This window comes from Drosophila subpulchrella, chromosome X (genome assembly GCF_014743375.2).
Source record: "Drosophila subpulchrella strain 33 F10 #4 breed RU33 chromosome X, RU_Dsub_v1.1 Primary Assembly, whole genome shotgun sequence".
In the NCBI taxonomy this organism is placed as follows: domain Eukaryota; kingdom Metazoa; phylum Arthropoda; class Insecta; order Diptera; family Drosophilidae; genus Drosophila; species Drosophila subpulchrella.
Genome location: NC_050613.1, coordinates 5,576,282 through 5,597,797, shown reverse-complemented (window position 1 = coordinate 5,597,797; position 21,516 = coordinate 5,576,282). Strand labels below are relative to the sequence as shown.

Below are 21,516 nucleotides of genomic sequence, written 5' to 3'. Positions count from 1 at the left end.
GATCACTCTAGCCAAGGATGGTTGGCTTTCGAGTTTTCTGCTAATTTGGTAGCATATATATAAACTAAAAACAGTAATAACTTGTTTCCATAATATGATTATATATCAATGGAATTTAGAACTCAGATCAGGAACCATATTATCTTAACTTGTCTAAAACCCTCTTTTTGAATAATAGAGAAAATAGAATTTAGTTGTTTTATCCATATGGTTAGCTATTTTTACACGGAAATAATTGAAAATAGGTTTCAATGGTCAATCCATCTGTAAAAAATTAATGAATAAATCTTTTTTGGTTGTGTAATTTTATATTTATGTTTAACTTTTATTGTTTCCTCATTTGATTTATTTTTTGTCTTGTATAGTATAATTTCGTATATATATTTTTTTTTATTTTTTTTTGATTCTTCATTTTTCTGTTGCCGGGATGTCGTTATCAATACAATATAGTACAAGTTTCTTAGGCTACAAACTGCGCACAGAAAATGTCTTGTGATTAGAATTAATTCGTTTCCATATCGGATCTTTGCAGCGTACAGTTAACTTGTTTTCATGGATTACAATTGGCTAAATACATTTCGTTATGGTTCCTTTGATTTAGGGGTCAACGGGTGGGCATAATAATTTTGGGGTCACTGGGAGGGTGCAGTTTAGTGTGACTTAAAGTTCTTTTGAGCTCTGATTGTCTGTCAGCTGCAAGTAGATCGTTAGTTTCTCAACATTGGTGTTTGGATTCCTGTCCTAACTGCAGCAATTCCACACACACGTAAAAATGTACAATATATATAATACATGTATATTAAGAGAGTTATATATATTTCATACATACACGGGTAAAATTGAGAAAAAAAAATGCATCTTAAAAGCTAGCAAAAATAGTTTACGTTTCACATTTACCACATATACATGTATAGTTCACATACTCAATGTGTTCCCCAATCAAAAAACTAGATAGTTTTATGGTTGCGACACGCACTGTGACTACACAAAAACACATTTATATAAACATTTCTCATTTGTGTTTGACTTTCTTTTCCATTAATTCTCTTAGCAATCGGGATTTCTTATCCCGGCCATCAAATAAACTTCAATTTCCTCTTAGCCATCATTTTTCCTTATTTATTGTCAGCAATTCTCATTTTATTTCTTGAAATTAAACACAAAAACAAACATTCATAGAGTTTTCTTTGAGCACAAAGCTAACAGCAAGTAAGTACATAAAATAGCCATCCTGTTCGCACACACTCAGCAGTTAGGACGGACAAGGCTCGTTTGTCTGTGCAAGGATCTTTGTCTTGCCAAAAAATAAGATGGGGCTATAACATTAAAAACCGTCTTCAAATTCAAATGACTGAGAGAGATGGAACGATTTTTAAGTGGATGTACAGTCTGCTCAAAAGATGTCATATACAACTGTCAAATTTTTTTAGTGTAAGTACAGTCTGCTAAAAAGTTGTTATAGTTTTCTATTGCCATTTAACCAATGCAAGTAAAGTCCTTACCATTAGATCTTTTTTGATTAATGTAAGTACGGTATGTTGCTGGCATTATTCACCTTTTTTCTTTTTTATAACAGCCATTTGAATTTGAAGTAAATTTCATAGACCAAATGATTTAGCTTAGCTAACTTCGTTTCTTCTCCCCTTGCACGCTCGCACACATATACATTTAAAATCTATTACAACTTTCATATACATTTAGACATTCAGTTTAAGTTATACATTTATATATGGTTTTATTAAATTGGTTTTCTTTACATTCAGTCAATTTATTGCAACACAAAAAAAGTTTACAAAAATGTAATATTTCTATACTAGTTCACGTCTTTTTTCTTTTGTCATCAGCAGCAAGTAATTCATATGCAATTATGATTATTTAACTAAACATCTTAAAAGCTCTTTTCGTTTAAAATGTAACACTTCTAAATGGTTTTCGTTTTGCTTTGCCCTACAGTTTTGCAAACTATAAACAGTGCTTAGGGTTGTATTTTCACGTATTCTTTATGTAAACCTATGAAGATTTCTAGAGCCCAATAACGAAGTTCAGCTAGAGATTCATTCGATAAGTGGGGAACATAACTTAAATATTTATATTTTATATACACAATTACATATAGGAAAAAAAATTCTAAGTAATAAACCGACACGAGTCTCAAAAAAACATTCGTACAAAAAAGGTTTCAAAAAAAGGTCTAAACTATATTAAAATGTTTTCTATTTGTGTCGTAACCTCCTTGGTAAGGGCTTGCTTGGATTTCCTGCATCTTCATCATTGCAAAGCCTTCTTTTCTTTTTGTGATTTTATTTGAAATTTTTTTTGGCGCAACACATTTTTAAGGTTTAGGCATACAGTGCGTTTCTTGACTGTTACATAATGAGGGGAAGGGGTGAATGCCAACCGTTTGATTAAAAACAAGGCTATCCGATATTGGTCGGATATTAATAATAACATTAATCGCATTAAGTCGCCGCTTTAACTAAAATATATTGATGCAAATGTTCAATTAAGTAGCTTATCAGTTGAATATGATTAGCTGGTAATTAAGGTAGTAGGTCTTGTAATGGGCCATTAAAATGGGCCAAAGAAGTAATTCATTGCACAATAAATCTATTTATAATTCAACGCCCAGCCCGCATTAAGGTAAATCCAGTTAAGAGATATTAAGGCATAAATTAAATTATTATGAATTTAGGGGGGAGGTGGTGGCTATTAATTGGCATTTCTCCCTGCAACTTTAAGTCTTTTCGTCACGAAACGTTCTGTAGATGTTTAACTACTTTTGTTTTGTTTTGTTTGTGTGTTTTTTGGTAACTTTAAGAAGCATTAATGCAAATACATCATATGCATATACATATATCAAGCATGCAATTGTCTCAGCTAATACCATTTAAAATTGGTTTTCCACCAGCAGCTACAGTTATCATTATCGTAATCCTTATCGGCAGCCAAGTTTCCCAGGTTCAATGCTTGCCACGCGGCAGTCTAATGGGTATGTGCGGATATCATGTATCCGCCATGGGGTCCTCGTTGTTGTTGTTCTTGTTGCTGCCGGCTAATGGCAGCTGCTTTATCGTAATGACATCCTTTGGCTTTTGATGCAACAATTGTTGTCCTCGATCCGGATCCGTTTCCCTTTCCCTTTCCGCCTCGATCTCCCCCTCGCCTCGCTCATGTTGCTGCTGCTGCTGCTGCTGCAGATGTTGCTGCTGTACATGTTGCTGCTGTACATGCTGTCTGTTGTGTTCTTCTGGTATAATTTTATTGATTGTGTACTGATTATTGTTGTTATCCTTATTGTTGTTGCTATTGTTGATGACCGCTTTCGAGTCGTCATCCTCGCTGGACGACATCTGCAGCACTTCCTTGGCCTTACTCTCCCACAGCATTCGATTGGCCTTTAGCTGAAAGTAGACAAAACCAAATGCGTATTCAAATTAAACCACTCATAATGGGCGCACTTATGCGTAAATAAACATAAATGGCGGCGGCCAAAGCCCTGAAATCGTGTATTTCCCTTGCAACTGCAGCTGTTGCTGATGGCCGCCTCATTACGGCCGATGTTGCTGCTGTGTTGCCGCTGATGTTGCTACTGCAACCACCGCACTACATGGCATGCACCACCGTACACCATATGCAAACAGATGCCCCTTTTGGCTGCAAAACGTTAAAACATCGTTTCAGCGGCAGTCAAAGTGAAAACTTTGTGCACAACAGTTTGCGACTACGCAGTGTGCAAATTAAAGCGAACGAAAAAGGGTTATTTAGCTATATTTGCCTCTCATATGTTTTTATATATTTTTTCAAGCCCCCTAATGGTATTTCATGTTTTGAACCAATTATTTCTTACAGCCATGATCATATAAATAGTACAAAAAGTACACTTTCTCTATTTGTGAGCATTGCACAGACAACAAATTTGTTTTTAATTGTGATCGATTAACATATGTTCTTAATAAAAATCATTTTATAGCAGTTGGTGCCTGGTTTTGAAGAAATCCAATTTTTAGGCGCATATCTGTAAAATGACCAGTGCACGTAAATAGGATACCTTGGATTTAAATTAGGGAATGTTGCTTCGAAAATTGTCACCAAAAAAAAATGTATTTAGATACTTGAAAAGAATCTTATTTATGTTAAGTCTGGGCAAATCTGATCTGCAACAAAGTTCCCAGCCAATTCTTTGTGTAGTTCAAAGTCACCACCCAAAATAAAATCAATTTCAAAGCTTTGAAGTTACAGTAACATTTATTTTGGGTCTAAGATCTTTCAAAATGTGTTTGAAAATACTGATTTTAATAAGTATATTCTATTTAGGAGAAATCAAGTCGTTACCGTCTTAAAAAATGAAGAAAAGACGGAATATATACAAAACCAAATTAAAGTTACATGAGACTTTAAGAGTTACAAAAAATAATTATTAATGTTTTTCTTCGTTGTTCGATAGTAGATAAAACGACCAACAAAATTATGTATGTTTCATAAAGATCGACTAACAACTTACCAAGATACGCATAGCGACATTTTAATACTTATACAAGGGTGGTCAAAAGTATTTTCACAAAAAAAAAGTTAAATATATTCATAATTTGAACTTACATCTTGTTAACTTTGGCATCAATGGAAAGGTAATTTAAATTCCGTTTGAATGATACAATACATTTCTTAACACATTCAGCACTTATTGAAAAGGACGAATTTGGGTGAAAATGTCCTTTTTGAACTTTTTTCCTCGACTTGAAAACTTAAATTTTTTTATGCAAAAAGTTTCTTCAAACAAAAATAATAGTAACTGCAAATAGAATTTTTCAAAAATAATTTTGCTTAAATTTTTTATGATTTTTTGAAAATGCTTAGAAACATGCATTTTAGGCATATTTTTCTCTTTTTCATACAAATTTTTTCCGACAGTGTCACCTTTAAAAAATCATAAAAAATATAAGCAAAATGATTTTTGAAAAATTATTTTTGCAGTTACTATTATTTTTGTTTGAAGAAACTTTTTGCTTTAAAAAATTTAAGTTTTCAAGTCGAGGAAAAAAGTTCAAAAAGGACATTTTCACACAAATTCGTCCTTTTCAATAAGTACTGAATGTGTTAAGAAATGTATTGTATCATTCAAACGGCATTTAAATTACCTTTCCATTGATGCCAAAGTTAACAAGATGTAAGTTCAAATTATCAATATATTTAACTTTTTTTTTGTGAAAATACTTTTGACCACCCTTGTATATTAAAGGTCTTTCAATATACATAAATTTGTATGCAGTTCATGCTTTTTGTCGATTCAGTTCTGATTTTATTTTTATCACTATGCGCATTTTGGTTAGATGTTGACCGATCTTTACGAAACACGCTTAAAGGGTCCTAAATTACACAAAATGCTCATTTTAAGGATAAAATTAAAAACTTTTCCTTGGACCGTCAGATTTCAAAAAATATTTTATAGAACTTAAAATGTCTTTCATGATTAAAGTGGTATTCCACTGTCACATCTACTTTTATATATACCATTTTTATGAATTAGATGTGTTGTTCTACGAGTCAGCAAATTTTTTCCAGAATTTTTGTGATGACATGATCCAAAAGGGAATTAAAAAGTAATAACTAAGAATAATTTTCATAGTCTTGCTTTTGTTTATGCTAGATAAACTTGTTGCAAAAAAGAAAGGAAATTGGATAACTTTGCTGCGCATTTTCCTTGCAGCTGTCTTAGCAACTAATTACTTTTAATGATTTTTGTGCGCATCCCTCAACATTTTTGACAGTTCTTCTTGTTTGCAGGAAATTCGTTTAGTTCTGCCATTCCATTCCTTGTTAAATATTTTAGATTTCCATTTGATTTCTGTGTATCTTTCGCTGTGCAAACAAACCCGCAGAAAACCCCTTGTTTTTACAGCGCGACCGTAATTTTCACAACATTTTCTTTCGTTGTGCGGTTTTCCGTTCGACTCCCGGAGTATTTTTTCCTTTTCGCCCTCTGCTTTCCCTTCCACCACCTCAGGGTATTAACGTTTCGTTATTTGATTTTAATTTTCCCGCTGCAAGTGCAGCTCGCTTTGGAATTTTTGCATAAATATTAAATATGCAAATATGTTTAAAATATTTAATGCTTGCAGACACCTCTCTCGATAAGCGGATGGTTTGGAATGGGGAGGGGCTTGTGGCGCATAGCCGTCAATTAATTAAAATATTTGCCATTAACATAAATTAAGGAATATAATGAAATTGGCGGACTTTCAATTGATATTAATTGCGTGGCACGTTGCGTGGCTCCCGGGGAATGGGATAACTGACCGGTGTGGCATCAGGAAAATGGGATTGGGATTGGAATCGGTACCGATATGACCGCCGACGGTATGGGGAATGGCATGGGATCGGATGCCTGTCAAGCTGGCGGGGATTGACTTAACTTTGTCCGGTGTCTGGTGGACAATTTAACCCCCAGTCCCTTGCCCATTCCCCCATCCTGTCTGCCGGTGGCATGCATGTGCAAATTGCCACTTATGCCAACGTGCCCCACCCGCGCCCCCTCTGCAGCTGCCGCAGCAGTGCGGAAACATTGCAATTGCAACTGTCCAAAAAAAAGCCCCAGTGACAGGCCAATAAAAACGCACAAAATCGGGGACATCATCAAACAAAACGACTGGCGATAAAAAAAAATAAGTCAGCTAACGTGTAGCAAATCGAGTGAAAAATTTTTGTTTATACATCGCCACTTTAATTTATCAGACATTTGTAATGTGTTCTTAAAAAGTCAACAAACGTAAACATGAAGATGTCATCACAAAAATGGCAACAGTCATTGGAAAGACAGTTAAAAAACAAGAGAAAACGCTATAGTCTCGACTTTTAGATACCAATTATTCGCTTAAGAGAGTCCGAGAAGGATGGAGATATGCTTAAATCAAGTCTGCTTTTTTACTAACTTCTTCTATAGCGCCTCTTGGCCTACAGCGCCAACTAGCGGTTTGGTGGCGTATTAGTAAAAACAGCTTATTTGCTGGCATGTGGCGTGCAATCAAGATAGAATTGCAAAATATTTAATATTATTTGGTTATAACTTTTTAATGAATGGTCTAATTCCAATATATTGTAGCATGTAGATAGGTATTGATAATAAGAACAAACTCTCATTTAAATTTTTACAAAATCCCAAAACTCTAGCTTTTATAGTTTCCGAGAGTCTTTTCTCAGAGGACAGAAGGGCAGACTGACATGGCTGGATCGACTTGACTAGTGATCCTGATCAAGAATATATATATACTTTATGGGGTCGGAGACGCTTCCAGCTACCTGTTTCATACTTTTCCCCGAATACATTATACCCTTTTACGCTTCTAGTAACGAGTATAATTATATAAACAAAGATTAACAAGGCCGTAGGAAATACGGTTAAATTATAAAAACCCCATTTTCTTACGAAATATTCTATATTTTTAGTAGTTAAAACACTTATGAAACTAAAAGGGAAATTTAATATAAAAAAGGTATTTTTAAAAAAAATAAAAATGAAGTTCAGTAAATGTTATCATTACCAAAAAAGGTAAGAAAAAGAGAATACAATTTAAAGTAGATGTGGGCGTAAAAAGACGAAAGGTGTACAAAAAAAAAGCACTGCTATCCACTTATCTTTAATAAGAATTCACAATTTATGAGATACTCCTCGAATCGGACGCCAGAACAAACAAATATATGGGCCGTTCTTTTACAAACCGAATACCTACATTTGGGTCACTTTTATGATTTGCCTGAAACTTTTTTTACGTTTACTATTCGGTAAATAAGAAAACACGTGTAAGGACTAAAAGTTCCCTTGTTTGAATATCTATATTTCCAACTGTAGTTATTGACTTAATTTTTTTTGTATTTGATCCTGTGAATCCTCTACTTTCAAAATACATTTTTTTGAAGAAACTTATTTTTTGATATATTAAATCTACATCAAATCAACTTTAATTTAACAAAAATTCCCCACAAAAAAATAAGTTTCATAACTTTAATATATGCACCAGTTTATCTACTACAATAGGTTTTTTTTTCATAGGTTGGATCATTTTTTTGATTTTAAGATATTGAATTGTTTCTAACAAGACCTTTGACTTCTACTACGAACCCCCGATGCAGCAAGCAGTGCTTCTCGCTCACTCTTGTCAACTGCGTCATTTAATGGTCTCTCTCGCTCACTCTTATCAGACGCTTATGGCCATCAGTCTTGTTAGAAACAATTAGATATTTTAAAAACAAGAAATGTCTCCAGCTTATAAAAAAACCCGATTGTACGTGATAAGCTGGCGCATTTATGAAAATTAGGAAACTTTTTTTTGTGGGGAAAAACCTAAAATTTGTTTCTAAATTTAATTTGTTTTTATTTTTGAGAAATTATCAAAAATAATTAAAGCTTGAGATATAGATTTGGAAATTTTGAGTTTTTTTTGCAAACTGTATAAAATTCTGACTTAAAAAATTATATGATTTGTCCAAATCCTGATACACGTGTTTACTTATTGACGTAAAAATAATTTTAAGAAAATCAAAAATGTTAAAAATTATTTTTTGCAAAATCCGTTCGGCTTGTAAAAGAACCACCCATATGCAAAAAAAAAGCGAGGATGAAACCAGCGCGGAGCTAACTTAACTTGAGTTAACTCAACGCCACTCGAGTCGAGTGGCGCGGAGTAACGAGGAGTGGACTAATTAATTAGCAGCTAATTTAACGCGTCGCTGCGCCGGACATAACTCAGCAGGATGCACTTGCAAACAGAGATAGCAGCTGCTGACGGCAAAAAACAAAAAAAAAAAAACCGAGGGGACATGGGGTGGAAGGTCAGTATAAATGGCCAAGTTAACCAAAAATTTCAATTAAACGTTAGTTGAAAATTCTCTTGGCCAGCCAGCGGCGATAACTGTTGGCCCGGTAATCACAGCAACTCGGAAACGCTTTGAATCCTTTGACCACTTTATGAATGCTCATAATATTTTACTAAAAAAAAAGCAAGGGGTGAACGTAAATGAAGTTTTAATTCAATGCTTAATCAAGTTTTTCGGTAAGAAAGTTAAAGACTGCCGTACCTTTTGAAAATAAATAATATACATTTTTATTTTGTTGTCAAGTATCAGAAATGAATTTTTGTCATTGATTAATCCTTACTTTACTTAGTTGGCCGGAAAATGTACAGCAATTGGTTATTAACTCTATTGAATGCTCAAATATCTCAGCAGGAATTCGTGCAAGAATAGCAAATTATTTCATCGAACACATCAAATATTTGATAAAAAACATTGTTGTCTTTTGGGAACTTTATAAAAATATAATTAAATCAACTTTTTTTTTACAACTTTTGCAACTCTCTATGGTGCAAGGCAGGACAACGTATCCAACTTTAATAAAAACGCGCGCAAAAACATTGATTGGTTAAATGCTTCAGCGGAAAGTGGTAAATAAATAATGGAATTACATTTTTCTGATGGCCCGCACCTCTGAGGTATGAAAAACTGCACTTCTTTTTCACCTGTCCCTCGATAGACTACTATACTTCGATTAAAATCATATTTACCCATTTATTTTCGAAGAGTCAAATAAAACATTAAAAAAACCAACACACTACAAATAGTTTTTGCATCATGTGGCGCACAATGTGCATGCCACCGACCATAGATGGCGCCACCTAGCGACCATCAAATCCCCATCATCATCGTGATCAATGATATTCCTTTCAGTTTCATGGCTTTGTAACCCCAACCCACACATATATATGAATCAAAGTAGCTGGAAAAAGAATAATACAAAAAAGGCAAAAATGGGAAAAATAAAAGAAAATCACTAGGTGCAACCAACAAACGAGAAGGCAAAGTGCAAAACACAAAACAAACAAGCAAAACACAAATCGCACAAACAGAACGAAATCGAGTAGAAGGATACAAAAAGTTGCACAATGTGTGATGTAAATGGGGCGGGATTTGTGCTGTTGGGGTCTTGATATACCGTATACGGGATATATGGCAGGAATATGCAGGGAAGTGCAAAATATGCCAATGACACGGGCAACGGGAGTGGGAACGGCCCAAAGAGCCAAAGGAAAAGGTGAAAGATAACAAGAGCCTGTGAAAATGACAAGCAACAAAAACAAATGGAACAAAAAGGGGTTTCAGTGGGCAGTGGTGGTGGTGGTGGTGCAATAGGGATGAAGTGAAATTGCCTGTGTTTGACAGTGATGCCTTTGGAAGCATTTGGAGCACCTCAAGGGCCTCAAATTGAAAATTTAATCACTTTCCTTAATAACTCCTTACAAACCATGATACTTCATTATTTCAGAGGTGATATATAGGTGATATATAATTCTTAATATTATGGTATAGGTCAAATACAACAAATCCTACTGGGATTGTGATCTATGAAGTGCTTTGGTATATAAATATTTAAAAAAAAAATTAAAAGGTTGTAAACTACTGTTAAGTACTTGAAATTTACATGCATTTCACTACTGGTTAGCTTGAAAAACTATTAAATTTGAAATGAAGCTGTTGGCATCACTGATGTGCGTAGCTGGCTGGTGAAGTGGTAACATGGAAAGTGGCTGATTCTGAGTGTTTTGAGTTTGTTTTGCATTCGGGAACCGGCGGGGTTGCACCTTACCTTCGACGTGTTGTCCTGCACCCATGCATCTGGCTTACCATAGTCCGGCGGATTCGCGTACGGATCGTAGCCGAGCACGGACAGCATGGGTGCTATGTCGGCCATGTCGCGCACCACATCGCCGGGTATCTGGCCGACCCACTTGGACATCGCCTCCAGATTTACGGGCTTGATGACCTGGTCCGACGACCGTTCCACCCTGCGATTGGGTTTAACTTAAGTTATGGACTCTAATCTTGGCCATCAATTTGGACTCACTTGGACAGGGGCACTCCGTTCGGCTTGTTGATGAACTCCTCGTGGTGCAGCACCGCATCGTTCCACGGAACGTCCAGGAATTTCAGTATCTTTCGCATCCACTCCTCAGGATGCAGAACGAGCTGTTCGTAGTAGACCTGGTAGATATAATGGTAAATACATTTGATTAGTTAGGGTGACAACATGAGCTAGCCCCCAAGACTATTTCTCTATTTAAATTGTATGCAAAGTAATTTGTTTCTTATGGTATATCATTCATCAGTAATCATCAAATTTAAGTATTTTAAACAGTTTGCTTTTTTAAATATTCAGATGTCTGTACATATAACACTGTTATTATTAAAAAGTGATACATTCTATATACATTTTTTGGGAAACGTGAAGGAAAACCTTTGTTATGTCAGCCAATGGAATTTAAAAGTCAGTTTGCTTAATTTCCTGTGCCAGACTGCAGCACCCCGACCAAGTTAATCATCGTTGATTGAGATGGGTGGCCAGGTGGGGTGACCAGTCGGCCAGGACTCACCATCATGCAGCGCTCCTTGCCGATGTCCCGGCACTGCTCGTGCATCACCTCGATGGCGTGGTTCCACTTCTGCATGCACTGCCGGTAGCTGCTCAAATCGAAGCCGGTGATTGTCACCTTGCGCGATATAATCGAATGAACTGTCGCCCGGCCGTCGCGCACCATGAATAGAAATTTAGCCTGTAACGACCAGAAAACAGGTGGAGTGCACCAGCAAAAATATAAGTGACACTTTATTGTATATATTTTGTAAATGTCATAATAATATTACAATTTGTACCTCTGCAGTATCACGAAAGTGTCTAGGTTTAATTAGATGAAAATCTTTTGTCAAACTAATGGGTTCAATATTCTTTATGATAAATAAATAACGACATTATTTGGTAGTACTTAATAATGCAAATGTTTCGGGAGAATATCTAGATTTCATTAAATTGTTTATTTTTTGGAATATAAATGGCTTACTCCTTATTCCAAGTAAGGACATTTTTTGTAGGACTAAAGAATTGAAAATTCTTTGCGCATAAATATAAATATTTGAAGGTAACTACAAAAGAATAGTACAAACTTTGAAACATTACATTTTAATTAAAGTAATCGAGCAAGTTCATTTAAAAGTATTATATCGAAGTAAAGGTGACTTCAAATCCCTTTAGATAATTGGTTGCCAAGGTGTCCCGAAGGGTTTAACGACATATTTTCTTATTTTCTGTGGCGTACTTTGGACTAAAAGCCACCCGACTTTATTTCCTTTGAAAGGGATTTCTGTGAAACCGAGTAGATGGTTTTGTATTAGATACTGTAAATGAAAATGGCATTGCATAACTGATATTGGTATGCCTTTTATGCGCTCAGTGTGCGGGTTGTTGGATGGCAGGATGTACTGGAATGGGAAAATTGTATCGCTGCGGGTGCTTACGTTCGGAAATAGCTCGATGACATAGGAGCCCATTTTCAGCGTCAGCGGATCCTTGTTGCACAAGCGCGGCGCCGGCTCGCCGTGCTTGGCGATGATTTCCAGACAGAACTGCGCGATGGCACTGTTCATGACCTCTTTGGTGATGCCGGCCTCCTGCAGGCGGAGCGACTCCTTCTCGGACTTCAGCCAGTGCGAGCGCAATTGCAGGATGCGTGGAATGACGCGGGTTTCCTGCCCGCAGCTGCAAGGATCCGAAAAAATACATATGAGAATACACAAAGCGCTGGGTTAGTGGCTGCGGGGCAGCTTCTGTTCATATGGATAGGGTGCTTCCAACTCGGGTTAGAAATTTCATAGCTACGTTTTTTTAAATGCACGTTTTTGGTAACGCACCTATGTATTACTGATAATATTAAGAAACCAATGTGTTCCCAATTTTTCAGAAGTACATACGACATCAAAGGAACATTTTTCTTAAAGTATTTCAATATTGTAAGGACTTATTGTGACTAAATAATAAAATCATGGACCTATTATATTATCTTATTTTTAATGGTAAGTGAACTTTTTCAAAGCCATTAATGACGTGGCTTCGGAAAAGTTCATTAACTCAAATCAAGTGCAATAAGGTATACGCTCAGCCTTCTAGTTAATAGAGTGGTACCCCAATATTCAGGTTTGGTATCGCCGGGCAACATGTGATGGGCGTTCCACCTCCATCCGCCTCCTGCTCCTCCTCTTAATGCAATCGACAAAACGAAATGGTATACCATCCGCTGTTAGCTCTTCGGGTTTCCCTCCAGTGGAAGTGGAGCCCCCGTCGCGATTCCATGCCTGGTGCATAACTCCCATTTGGGTCCGCCCTCTCAGCCCGCTCCGATTTCCCTTTTGGCTGCAGGACTGCAGAAACCACTGAACTATGAAGGGCTTCAAACGATTCGTTTGCCGTTCTAGCATTTTCCGCCGGCAGCACACCGTAATCAAGTTCAGGGCACACACAAAAAATTACTGCCTGATTGCGTAAATTATCATAAATATCCCACACTGCAGTGCAAAGCAAACGGCAATTGAAAAAGGAACACGAACCCATGACCCCAGAGAAAAGTAATCAAAGTCGATCAAAGCCTTGTTTATTCAACTATTTTTCCTTTTTTTTTCAGCCAATTGAAAAGGGCTCTGGGTCAGTAATCAAAGTTGATTTAAGTTTTTTGTTGCTTCACCAAAAGTACTTTGAAACAAAGCCCTTGGAAAAAGAGCTTTAAAATGAAATGATATGCGAGTACTTCTGATATGAACAGGTATACGCTAATGGCTAACTTTGAATGTCGAATGCATGAAGCAACAGTATTAAATAATTTGTTAGATTGCTAGTGGTAAATCTGTACTTATTTCACAGCAATTAAATAAAAAACAGTTGCTATTTATGTTTTAGTTTTAATAATATTAATCGATATGACCAGAGCTAAAAAAGAATGATTCAATACTGAATAATAGAATGGCAAAATCATTAGTCCTATTTGAATCTAAATAAATAAAGCATATAATTGCATTTTGAACCATTTGGAACATTACCATTAGGGTTTAAGGCAATTTTTAAGATCATGTCGATATATAATATAGTTTAACTGCTCGAAAGTTATATAAAAACGGAAAAGAAAATTTAACAAGATTTGAGTTTTCAAATTCATTGTCAACTAATCATAATTACGTTTCAAATGTTTTAAAGTTGTAACTAAATTTTTATCATCTTATATGCTAATTAGCTTTCTTATCGGTTATTGTTATTGGCGAGCTTCTTACTTGCAATTAAAGTTAGAACTAACCATTTTTTAAAAGTTGTATAATGATAAAAACAGAACGGTATAGCTCTTTAGGCGACTGAAGTATATTTCGTTCAATGAACTAAGAACTAGCCTTGTTATCTAATCCCAAATGTGTTACATTAGTTTTCGCCTCGACCCGATAGCCTGTTTCTAAAAAAGAATAATTTTCATAAAGAAATATCTTAGATTCAGCAATTTAGTGGACCAACAACAGGGAGTCACCCCATTTGCACGATCTAAAACGGAATCACAACTTTATCTGGCCCGAACCAATTACATTTGTTCGCACCTCGACATGAGAGCCCTCCATTTTGGTGGGTATCCCTATCCCTATCCCTATCCGGGCATGCAAATCCCACAAAATTGTTTCGGGGCTTACCCAGACTCAATTAGTTGATGCCAACTCCAAATGCTAAATGCTACAAATTCTAAACCAGATTTAATCTGGAAACCAGGAGGGAGCCCAGGGGTTATGAGGATGGAAAGCGAGAGCGAGGGTGACCTACTCCACATACGCTCAGGAAAATTTTACACTTTGCACCGCCCACGTTTTCAGAGTCCTGCAAAGGCGAACAAAGGAGGAGGACCTATTCTGTAACTAAAATCCGTGGGATCCTTGAGGGAAAGGGAAGTCGGTTTTTAAATAGCGGAAATTGCGCTGTGCAGCCATCAGAAAAAGCGACCCTGACTGCCTGCCCGCCTGCTGTCGGAAGCCAGGATCCAGGATCCAGGATACAGGACGAAGGATAGGCCACGGATGCGATGGGACAGGATGGAGCGAAATGGTCTGGAAATGGGCCCGGCGAAAAGGCAAATTGTTAATAAAATAAGGGGCTTACAAAAACTGAAGCCAGGCGGCTGACTCCTTTTGCTCCTTGCTCGTTTCTTATTTCTCAGATTGCGCAAATTTCGTGGCTAATTACTCATGCGTAAGGGAAACTTAAGAAATTATAATATATCGCAGCTGCCAGAAGGTAAAAGGCAGGCAGATAAAGCCAGGACCAGAAACAGATACAGATACGCAAATGGTGGCGGCCCAGGACCAGCCGTAAAAAATATTAATATTGCCAAAGGGCAAAACGGAATATATCGAATTGGGTGGCTGGCTGGCTGTAGGAGGTGGAAGATTGAAATTGGGGAATTGACAGCACCACAGCACCACCCAAAAATGTATATATTTAAATGTGCAACATTTTCCCCACAGAGCGGAGTCGAAATACACTTTATGGCAGGGCAAAAAGCAGCTGAAAAGGTCCCCCAAACGGAAGAGGAAATTATTTGGAATCGGAATGTTTTTTCAAGGCATCGGCAAATGTTTGATTATACTCAAAGGAAGTGTGATATTTGGTAAGCAGATTTCATGGCTTAAGGGTTTTTGAAAATGGTGGTGAAAATTCCAAACCAGATTGGAGCATCAGCGGATTAGTGCTGCAGGCAATTTCAAATATAAATGCAGTTTAAGCCCTTTAAATGGCTTAATAGCACTTAATAAACTTTCTTTAAACAAGGTGGGTATAAATAACCAGATTTGAGAACTTTTTTATAACTTTAGGAAAACAAAATAGAGAAAAGGCGTAATTATTTTCAATGGATATTCAACTTTAATTAAGTGAACTAGGAAAATTCGAGCATTGCAATGTAGCGAACTATAAATAAAACAATGAAAAAGTATAGCTTGTTTTAAATTGTAAAACAAAGCTTTTTTTGACAAAAAAGATTGATGTGCCGAATGCCAAACGAATAAATATATAAACAACCAAAAGAAATATATGTTTTCATTGACTATAAAGAGATTCATGTATTCTAATTAAACGGACTATTTTTATGGATAGCATTTCCCATGGAAATTCATGTCACTGATTTGACATTCGATACTTAAAATTTGATATAAAAAAGAATGTATTTATAAAAGGGATCTGTGATGTGCAACAAAGTTGGCAACAGCTCCAACGAGAAATGGGACCTCACCCAGGCAAAGTGACATAAGAGAAACTTTAAATTGAATTTCCTTCGGTGAAAATTAAATTTTAATTGAATTGACAGCAATGATTTCGAGCATATCAATAAAACGCTGGCACGGGGATACTTTTGTAGGGAGCTCAACGACTTAAGGATGGGCAAATTATTCAATTTAAGATTTATCCAAAGAATATGTGTCATGTGCTCAGATATTAATACACAAATGTCAAAACTCTCTATAAACTTCCCAATACTTGGAGCGTCATTAAAAAATTTTGGTTTGTATTCCCTTGTACCTTGTAAAACGATAGTCCCTGACATAACTATAACATATAACTACCCAACCCTTTCTGTGTTCAATGTCAAACCAATAAATCGGCTTTGATATCCGATATGTGCAAGACTTCAGCCCGACACCCAGGAAAGGAAGAGGAAGTGGGGCATTCCCCCCAGACCGCGCATTGTGGCAAACAATCAAATCGAACAGTTGCCGGGGGACATGGGGAAAGGGTATTATCCGGTACCACTGGAAACCTGAAAACCAGGAACCCAGGGCCAGGGGTTTCCGGGCAGCAGGACTTACCGCACATCGGGATGGGCATCCAGCATGGCGCGCATCAAAGTCGTCCCAGATCTGGGCACGCCGCCTATGAATATTAATGGCATCTCACGGTTGTATGAATAAACGCGTTGATTGTCATCTGTGAGGTATTTCTGAACGTGTCCGTATTCCGTAACCGTAACCGTAGCCGTGTCCGTGTCCGGGGTTTCGCATCCGTATCCGCGACGGCAATGTAGGTGGAGACAAAAAATGAAATTAGAGAAAAGTTGCAGGCGCAAAATAAATGACATGGCTCGTGGTGATGGCCACGATGATGATGATTATTATTATTATTATTATTATTATAATGATGAGGGTGTGTAGGAGATGGTAACTGAGAACTGAGAATCGGCGGATTGCGGGTGATGGCTTGTGGGTGATGGTTGAGTAAGCGCAGGTGTTAACGCCGTCGTGGGCATTAGCGTCAGAACAAGTAAAACGTGGAGGCGACAGGTGATGGGCATTACTAAAAATAGATTCAAGCTATCCATATGGAGCTCAAAACGTTATGCAGTCCTATCTTTCCCTAGGCTTAACACTGTAATAAATCGGGACCTTATCAATGGTAAACATTGCGATGGAGTTTTTACCCACCTAACAGAAAACCGATCGGTTTTCGTAAATCATAACCAATCACCCAGAAAAGTGATAGTGTTGCATGAACAGCTTTGTTTTTTATCTAATCAAAATGTTTCCTTTGATAAATAAGTGTAAAAAAAAGATAAAGAAGATAGTGGCTTTCTAAACACTGCCTTTATACAAAATTAAAAAAAAAAAACCAAACAAATTCTTTGATTTTATTTAAATTAATATTTACCCAACTGAATTTCACCGATTAAACGTACAACACTGGTATTTGCTCCTATAAAGGGGATTTCAATTTAAAATCACACCTGCTGCTCATATGCATGCTAATTGAACTTAATAAAATTTAAATCCATTGTTCATAGCGCTTTGTTTTGTAAATTAACTATTTGGTTGGGCGATAACAAGTTTAATCAATGGATTTATTGGTTTCTGGTGCTGCGTGTCAGCCAATTGGCCTGGGTATATTAAATGTTGGATTTCGCTGTCAGGAGTGGCATGATGGTCAATTTATGCCACGACTTCACATTTCCATATTTAGCCACAACAAATCTCCTGAATTTAGTGGCGGATCCAGATTTGGTTGTGGGCGGGGCATACAGAAACTTAGTTGAGTAGAAATCAAACATTTTGGAATAAAATACATATAATACTTTTTAACCCGACGGGGGGGATCTATTCCCCATCTCCCCGCCCTCCCTGGATCCGCATATGCCTAGATTATAACCTATTTTTAGCTTCTGCCTTAATTACCCTACCCACATACAGGATAATTTGCATAAATTGATGTTATTTGTTTTGGCACAACATTGTTGTTCCCATTAAATAAGATTAGTTTCTGCTGTTGTTGTGGGTGGTATTGCATTTAATGCAATGCAGTTGCAATCCATTGGCTCTAATAATTATGCATTTGGATGCTGCACGATAGCCGAATTAAGCCATGGCTTCACATTTCCTACAATCGGACCCACAAAATCCCTGGAATTAAAGCCCCTTTCATGACTAAAAGCAAAGATGTGTTAATGCCCTGTGGAAATGATTTGGCTATCTCGGCACACACATTTCGGACGCATTGTCTTTCTTGTGTGGAGTCATCTCCTGGCCCCGGCCCCCCAACTCTATTCCGTGCCCATCCTAAGCTGCTTATGACCTCCGCCTCTGATATTCCCAATGCTAATCAATGGATCCCCCCATTTCAACTCCAACGAGACCATTTTGGTCTCGATTAATGTTTACAAAATAGTGTTCGGTCATCCGATAACCAGTTAAATTCCCTCAATGACTTTTGCTTTGGTTTTGCGTGTGCGGTCCGTGTTTTCCGGGGGCGGCAGGATTTTCATCTGTGCTCAGCCAACATGAAATTAGTTATCCAGTTTCGGTTCTACTCCCATGATTTTTTTCCTTTGATTTATCATTGCAAATGTTTTTGTTTGGCTTGGTCAGCACGAGAGGAGTGGACGGCACAGTGCGTCGCAGAAATATAAGGCACTGATGGTCGAAAATGCAGCAGTACAAGTTCGACTAGGGGAGGTAAAAATAAAATTTAAAATGATCATTCCTCGAAAAACCAAACAATGCCATGTATCTATTCTAGATTTTTGAATAAATCTTTTTTAATTCCATAAGGCTAAGATATTTTAAAATCGATATTCCAGATCATAATGACAAGCCAAATAGATTATTTTATATATTTACACGTATTCCTTCGACTTTCTTTAAAGATACCTTAGAAAGACATCTTTCTTTAAAGAATTTCAACGATAAACGCGATTTTCCTACACAAATGCAAATAAACCATTAACTCTCAAATAAATGTGTTCAATGTCTAACTGATTTCGGAATCAAAAATAGATTATCAAATAAGTCAAGCCCAGAATCTGTCATGAGCTGGTTGCTTTCACGGTTTTCCAGCCCCTTTTACCATTTGATTAAATTTAAATATTTTCATCCACATGCCTACATTTTTGCGACGCACCTTGGGCAAAGGATGTAGATGTTCCGGTGTGTGACTATGTGTGCTTTTTCTTTTTTCCTGAATGGGAATGAGGATGGATGTGGGGTGTGAGGCGAACAGATTGTGTTCGATTTGGGGGTACATACCTCAACGCGAACCATTTGGGAGGACAGCTCATTGGAGGCGTCCACCTTGAAGAGGCATGTGGGCCGCAGCTCGGTGAATTTGAATAGGAACATGGTGATGACGATGATGCCGAAGAGCACCCACAGGGTGACCTTCTTATTTCGGTATGGCAGTCGCATTCTGACGGTGGAGCAGGTGGAGCAGGTGTCGCAGCTAACTGGCCTTTGATTCGGCGGATGTGGATGAGAATGATGTGGTCTGGTCTCGGCTGGGCTGGGCTGGGCTGGTTGGTTCCTTCTTCCCGGAGGCGCCCACTCGTTCTTCCCAGCTCCTATTGATTGCTCCTCTGCTCGACGTTTGCCCAAAGCTTAAATATGTAAATTGGTTTTCTTGAGGTCCTCAAAGCGAGAGTTGTTTTGCTTTGGCTTTTGCTGTTGCTAGTGCCGTTGCCGTGTCCGTGTTGCTCCTTGTGATGGCAGCTCCTCTTGTTTGCAAAGGATACGGGGATGCGGTGGGTGGGTGGCAGGCTGCTTGGCTAGCTCGCTGACTGGTTGGTGTCCCTATAGTGGATCCTGATGCTGCTGCGGCGGCTTGGCGGTGCCACCACAATAACTCCGTCCACGGTCGTGGTGGTCCTGTTCCGGTCTGTGTTCTGGTCTCTGTTCCTGTTTCTGGTCCTGCTGCTGCTCCTGCTTATGACGTTGATTGCTTTGCATCGCCTCGCCTTTTGTTTGCTTCTTTTTGGCCAGCCAGCAGCAGAAACAACTTGGCTTGGCCAACACAACACAGCACAACACGTTCCCAGCAATCCTGGCTATCCTGGCAGCTGCTGGACCCCTGATTATCACTCCTTTCCCGCTTTCTAGTCCTCGCTGCCCATTTATTGCATTTTTACAAAATATATATACATATATAGAACGCTGCAAAGGGAAAAGCAAAGACTACGTTAAGCATATTTAAATAGTTTTCCACGAATTATTGTTTGCCGCCAAGACATTCGATGCCCTTGTGTCTGCGGGAAAATATCGCTATGCTAACAGTTTGTAACACAACATAAAAGGAGGAATGTGGCCACATATTTATGATTTATAGTCTGTCAGTTTGAAAATTTATTACTTGAAAAATGGCTTAAGAATACCAAAATTTACAATTTAAAAGAAAATAAAAGAAAAAAGAAAAATCTTGCTATCAAAGCATAAAAAACAAACTGAAAATTCCTAATACTTTTATTTTAGTTTAGCATAAACTTCTCTATCTTGGTTCATATTTTCACTTTCACTGATTTTCAATGTATTTCATTTAGTTTTTCTCGAGAATTTCAAGTGCAGGGAAGGGTATTCACCACTTCTGTTGTTGATTCCCTTTTTTTTTCGCTGGTAACTTGCAACTTTGAATGTTTGACTCTCGACACTCGACCACTTCTGACTGGCAACCTGAAGTGACTACGCACCTCTACGGCTTTGGCTGTTCGACTTTTCCTCGACGGATTCTCCTGGCGAGGGCTGAAACTTTAGTTTCTGCCTCAGATGTTTGCTCAGTTGTTGACGAAGAGCTGCCAGCCCAGCGACTTAATGAGTCGAAATGCCAAATAGACTGGAACCAACGTCAGCGATATATACACGTAATAGCTCCAATCGCCTGTTATTTCCTCCGTCATACCTGCAGATGAAACGGCAAACATGGAAATATTATTAATCACCTTGCATAACAAACAAAAAAACGAAACGAAAAGGGATAAAAACTGAGGAGATACAGAGGAAAGAAAAGTGCAAACACAATTTCCCTGGGAGGGCGATGGAACACATGATATATTTGATTAGAAATCATCCACGATGCATTTGTTCTTTCCTTTTCAATATGACATATGAACGTGACTCCCAAGGGGGTCACTCAAGGGGGCAAATAAAGAGGGGGTGGAGGGAGCGTCGTAAGCGGCTTACACACAAGACATTTTCCAGCTGTTTTCCCAGAGACTTCTTAGTGCCTCCCAGTACAGTGAAATTCAATGGATATTTATTATTTATCCAAGTGGAATAGATACAAAACATTTACATTTAGATATAAGCACGAATCTTTTAGATTTTTATGAAATATGAATCTATACTCATTGTACGAAATTATAAATTTAAATA

The 21,516-nt window shown here is 37.6% G+C and overlaps 2 protein-coding genes across 3 annotated transcripts; both read right to left on the bottom strand.

The window, feature by feature from the left end:
- Window positions 1–799: 799 nt before the first annotated feature.
- On the bottom strand, window positions 800–19,590 carry LOC119556686 (protein-tyrosine sulfotransferase). Of its 2 annotated transcripts, none has more exons than XM_037869059.1 (7): window positions 19,405–19,590; window positions 16,702–16,832; window positions 12,337–12,577; window positions 11,418–11,597; window positions 10,892–11,028; window positions 10,634–10,832; window positions 800–3,401 (listed from the first exon to the last, which is right to left on the bottom strand). In XM_037869059.1, the coding sequence occupies exons 1-7, from the start codon at window positions 19,561–19,563 to the stop codon at window positions 3,003–3,005; spliced, it is 1,446 nt and encodes a 481-aa protein (XP_037724987.1). In that variant the 5' UTR covers window positions 19,564–19,590; the 3' UTR covers window positions 800–3,002. The 2 variants fall into 2 exon arrangements, with proteins under 2 accessions (XP_037724987.1, XP_037724988.1); XM_037869060.1 differs by having other exon boundaries at window positions 3,224–3,401; window positions 10,672–10,832.
- Window positions 19,591–20,167: 577 nt separating this feature from the next.
- LOC119556688 lies at window positions 20,168–21,041 on the bottom strand. The gene is made up of 2 exons (XM_037869084.1): window positions 20,835–21,041; window positions 20,168–20,304 (listed from the first exon to the last, which is right to left on the bottom strand). The coding sequence occupies exon 1, from the start codon at window positions 21,039–21,041 to the stop codon at window positions 20,919–20,921; it is 123 nt and encodes a 40-aa protein (XP_037725012.1). The 3' UTR covers window positions 20,168–20,304; window positions 20,835–20,918.
- Window positions 21,042–21,516: the final 475 nt, after the last annotated feature.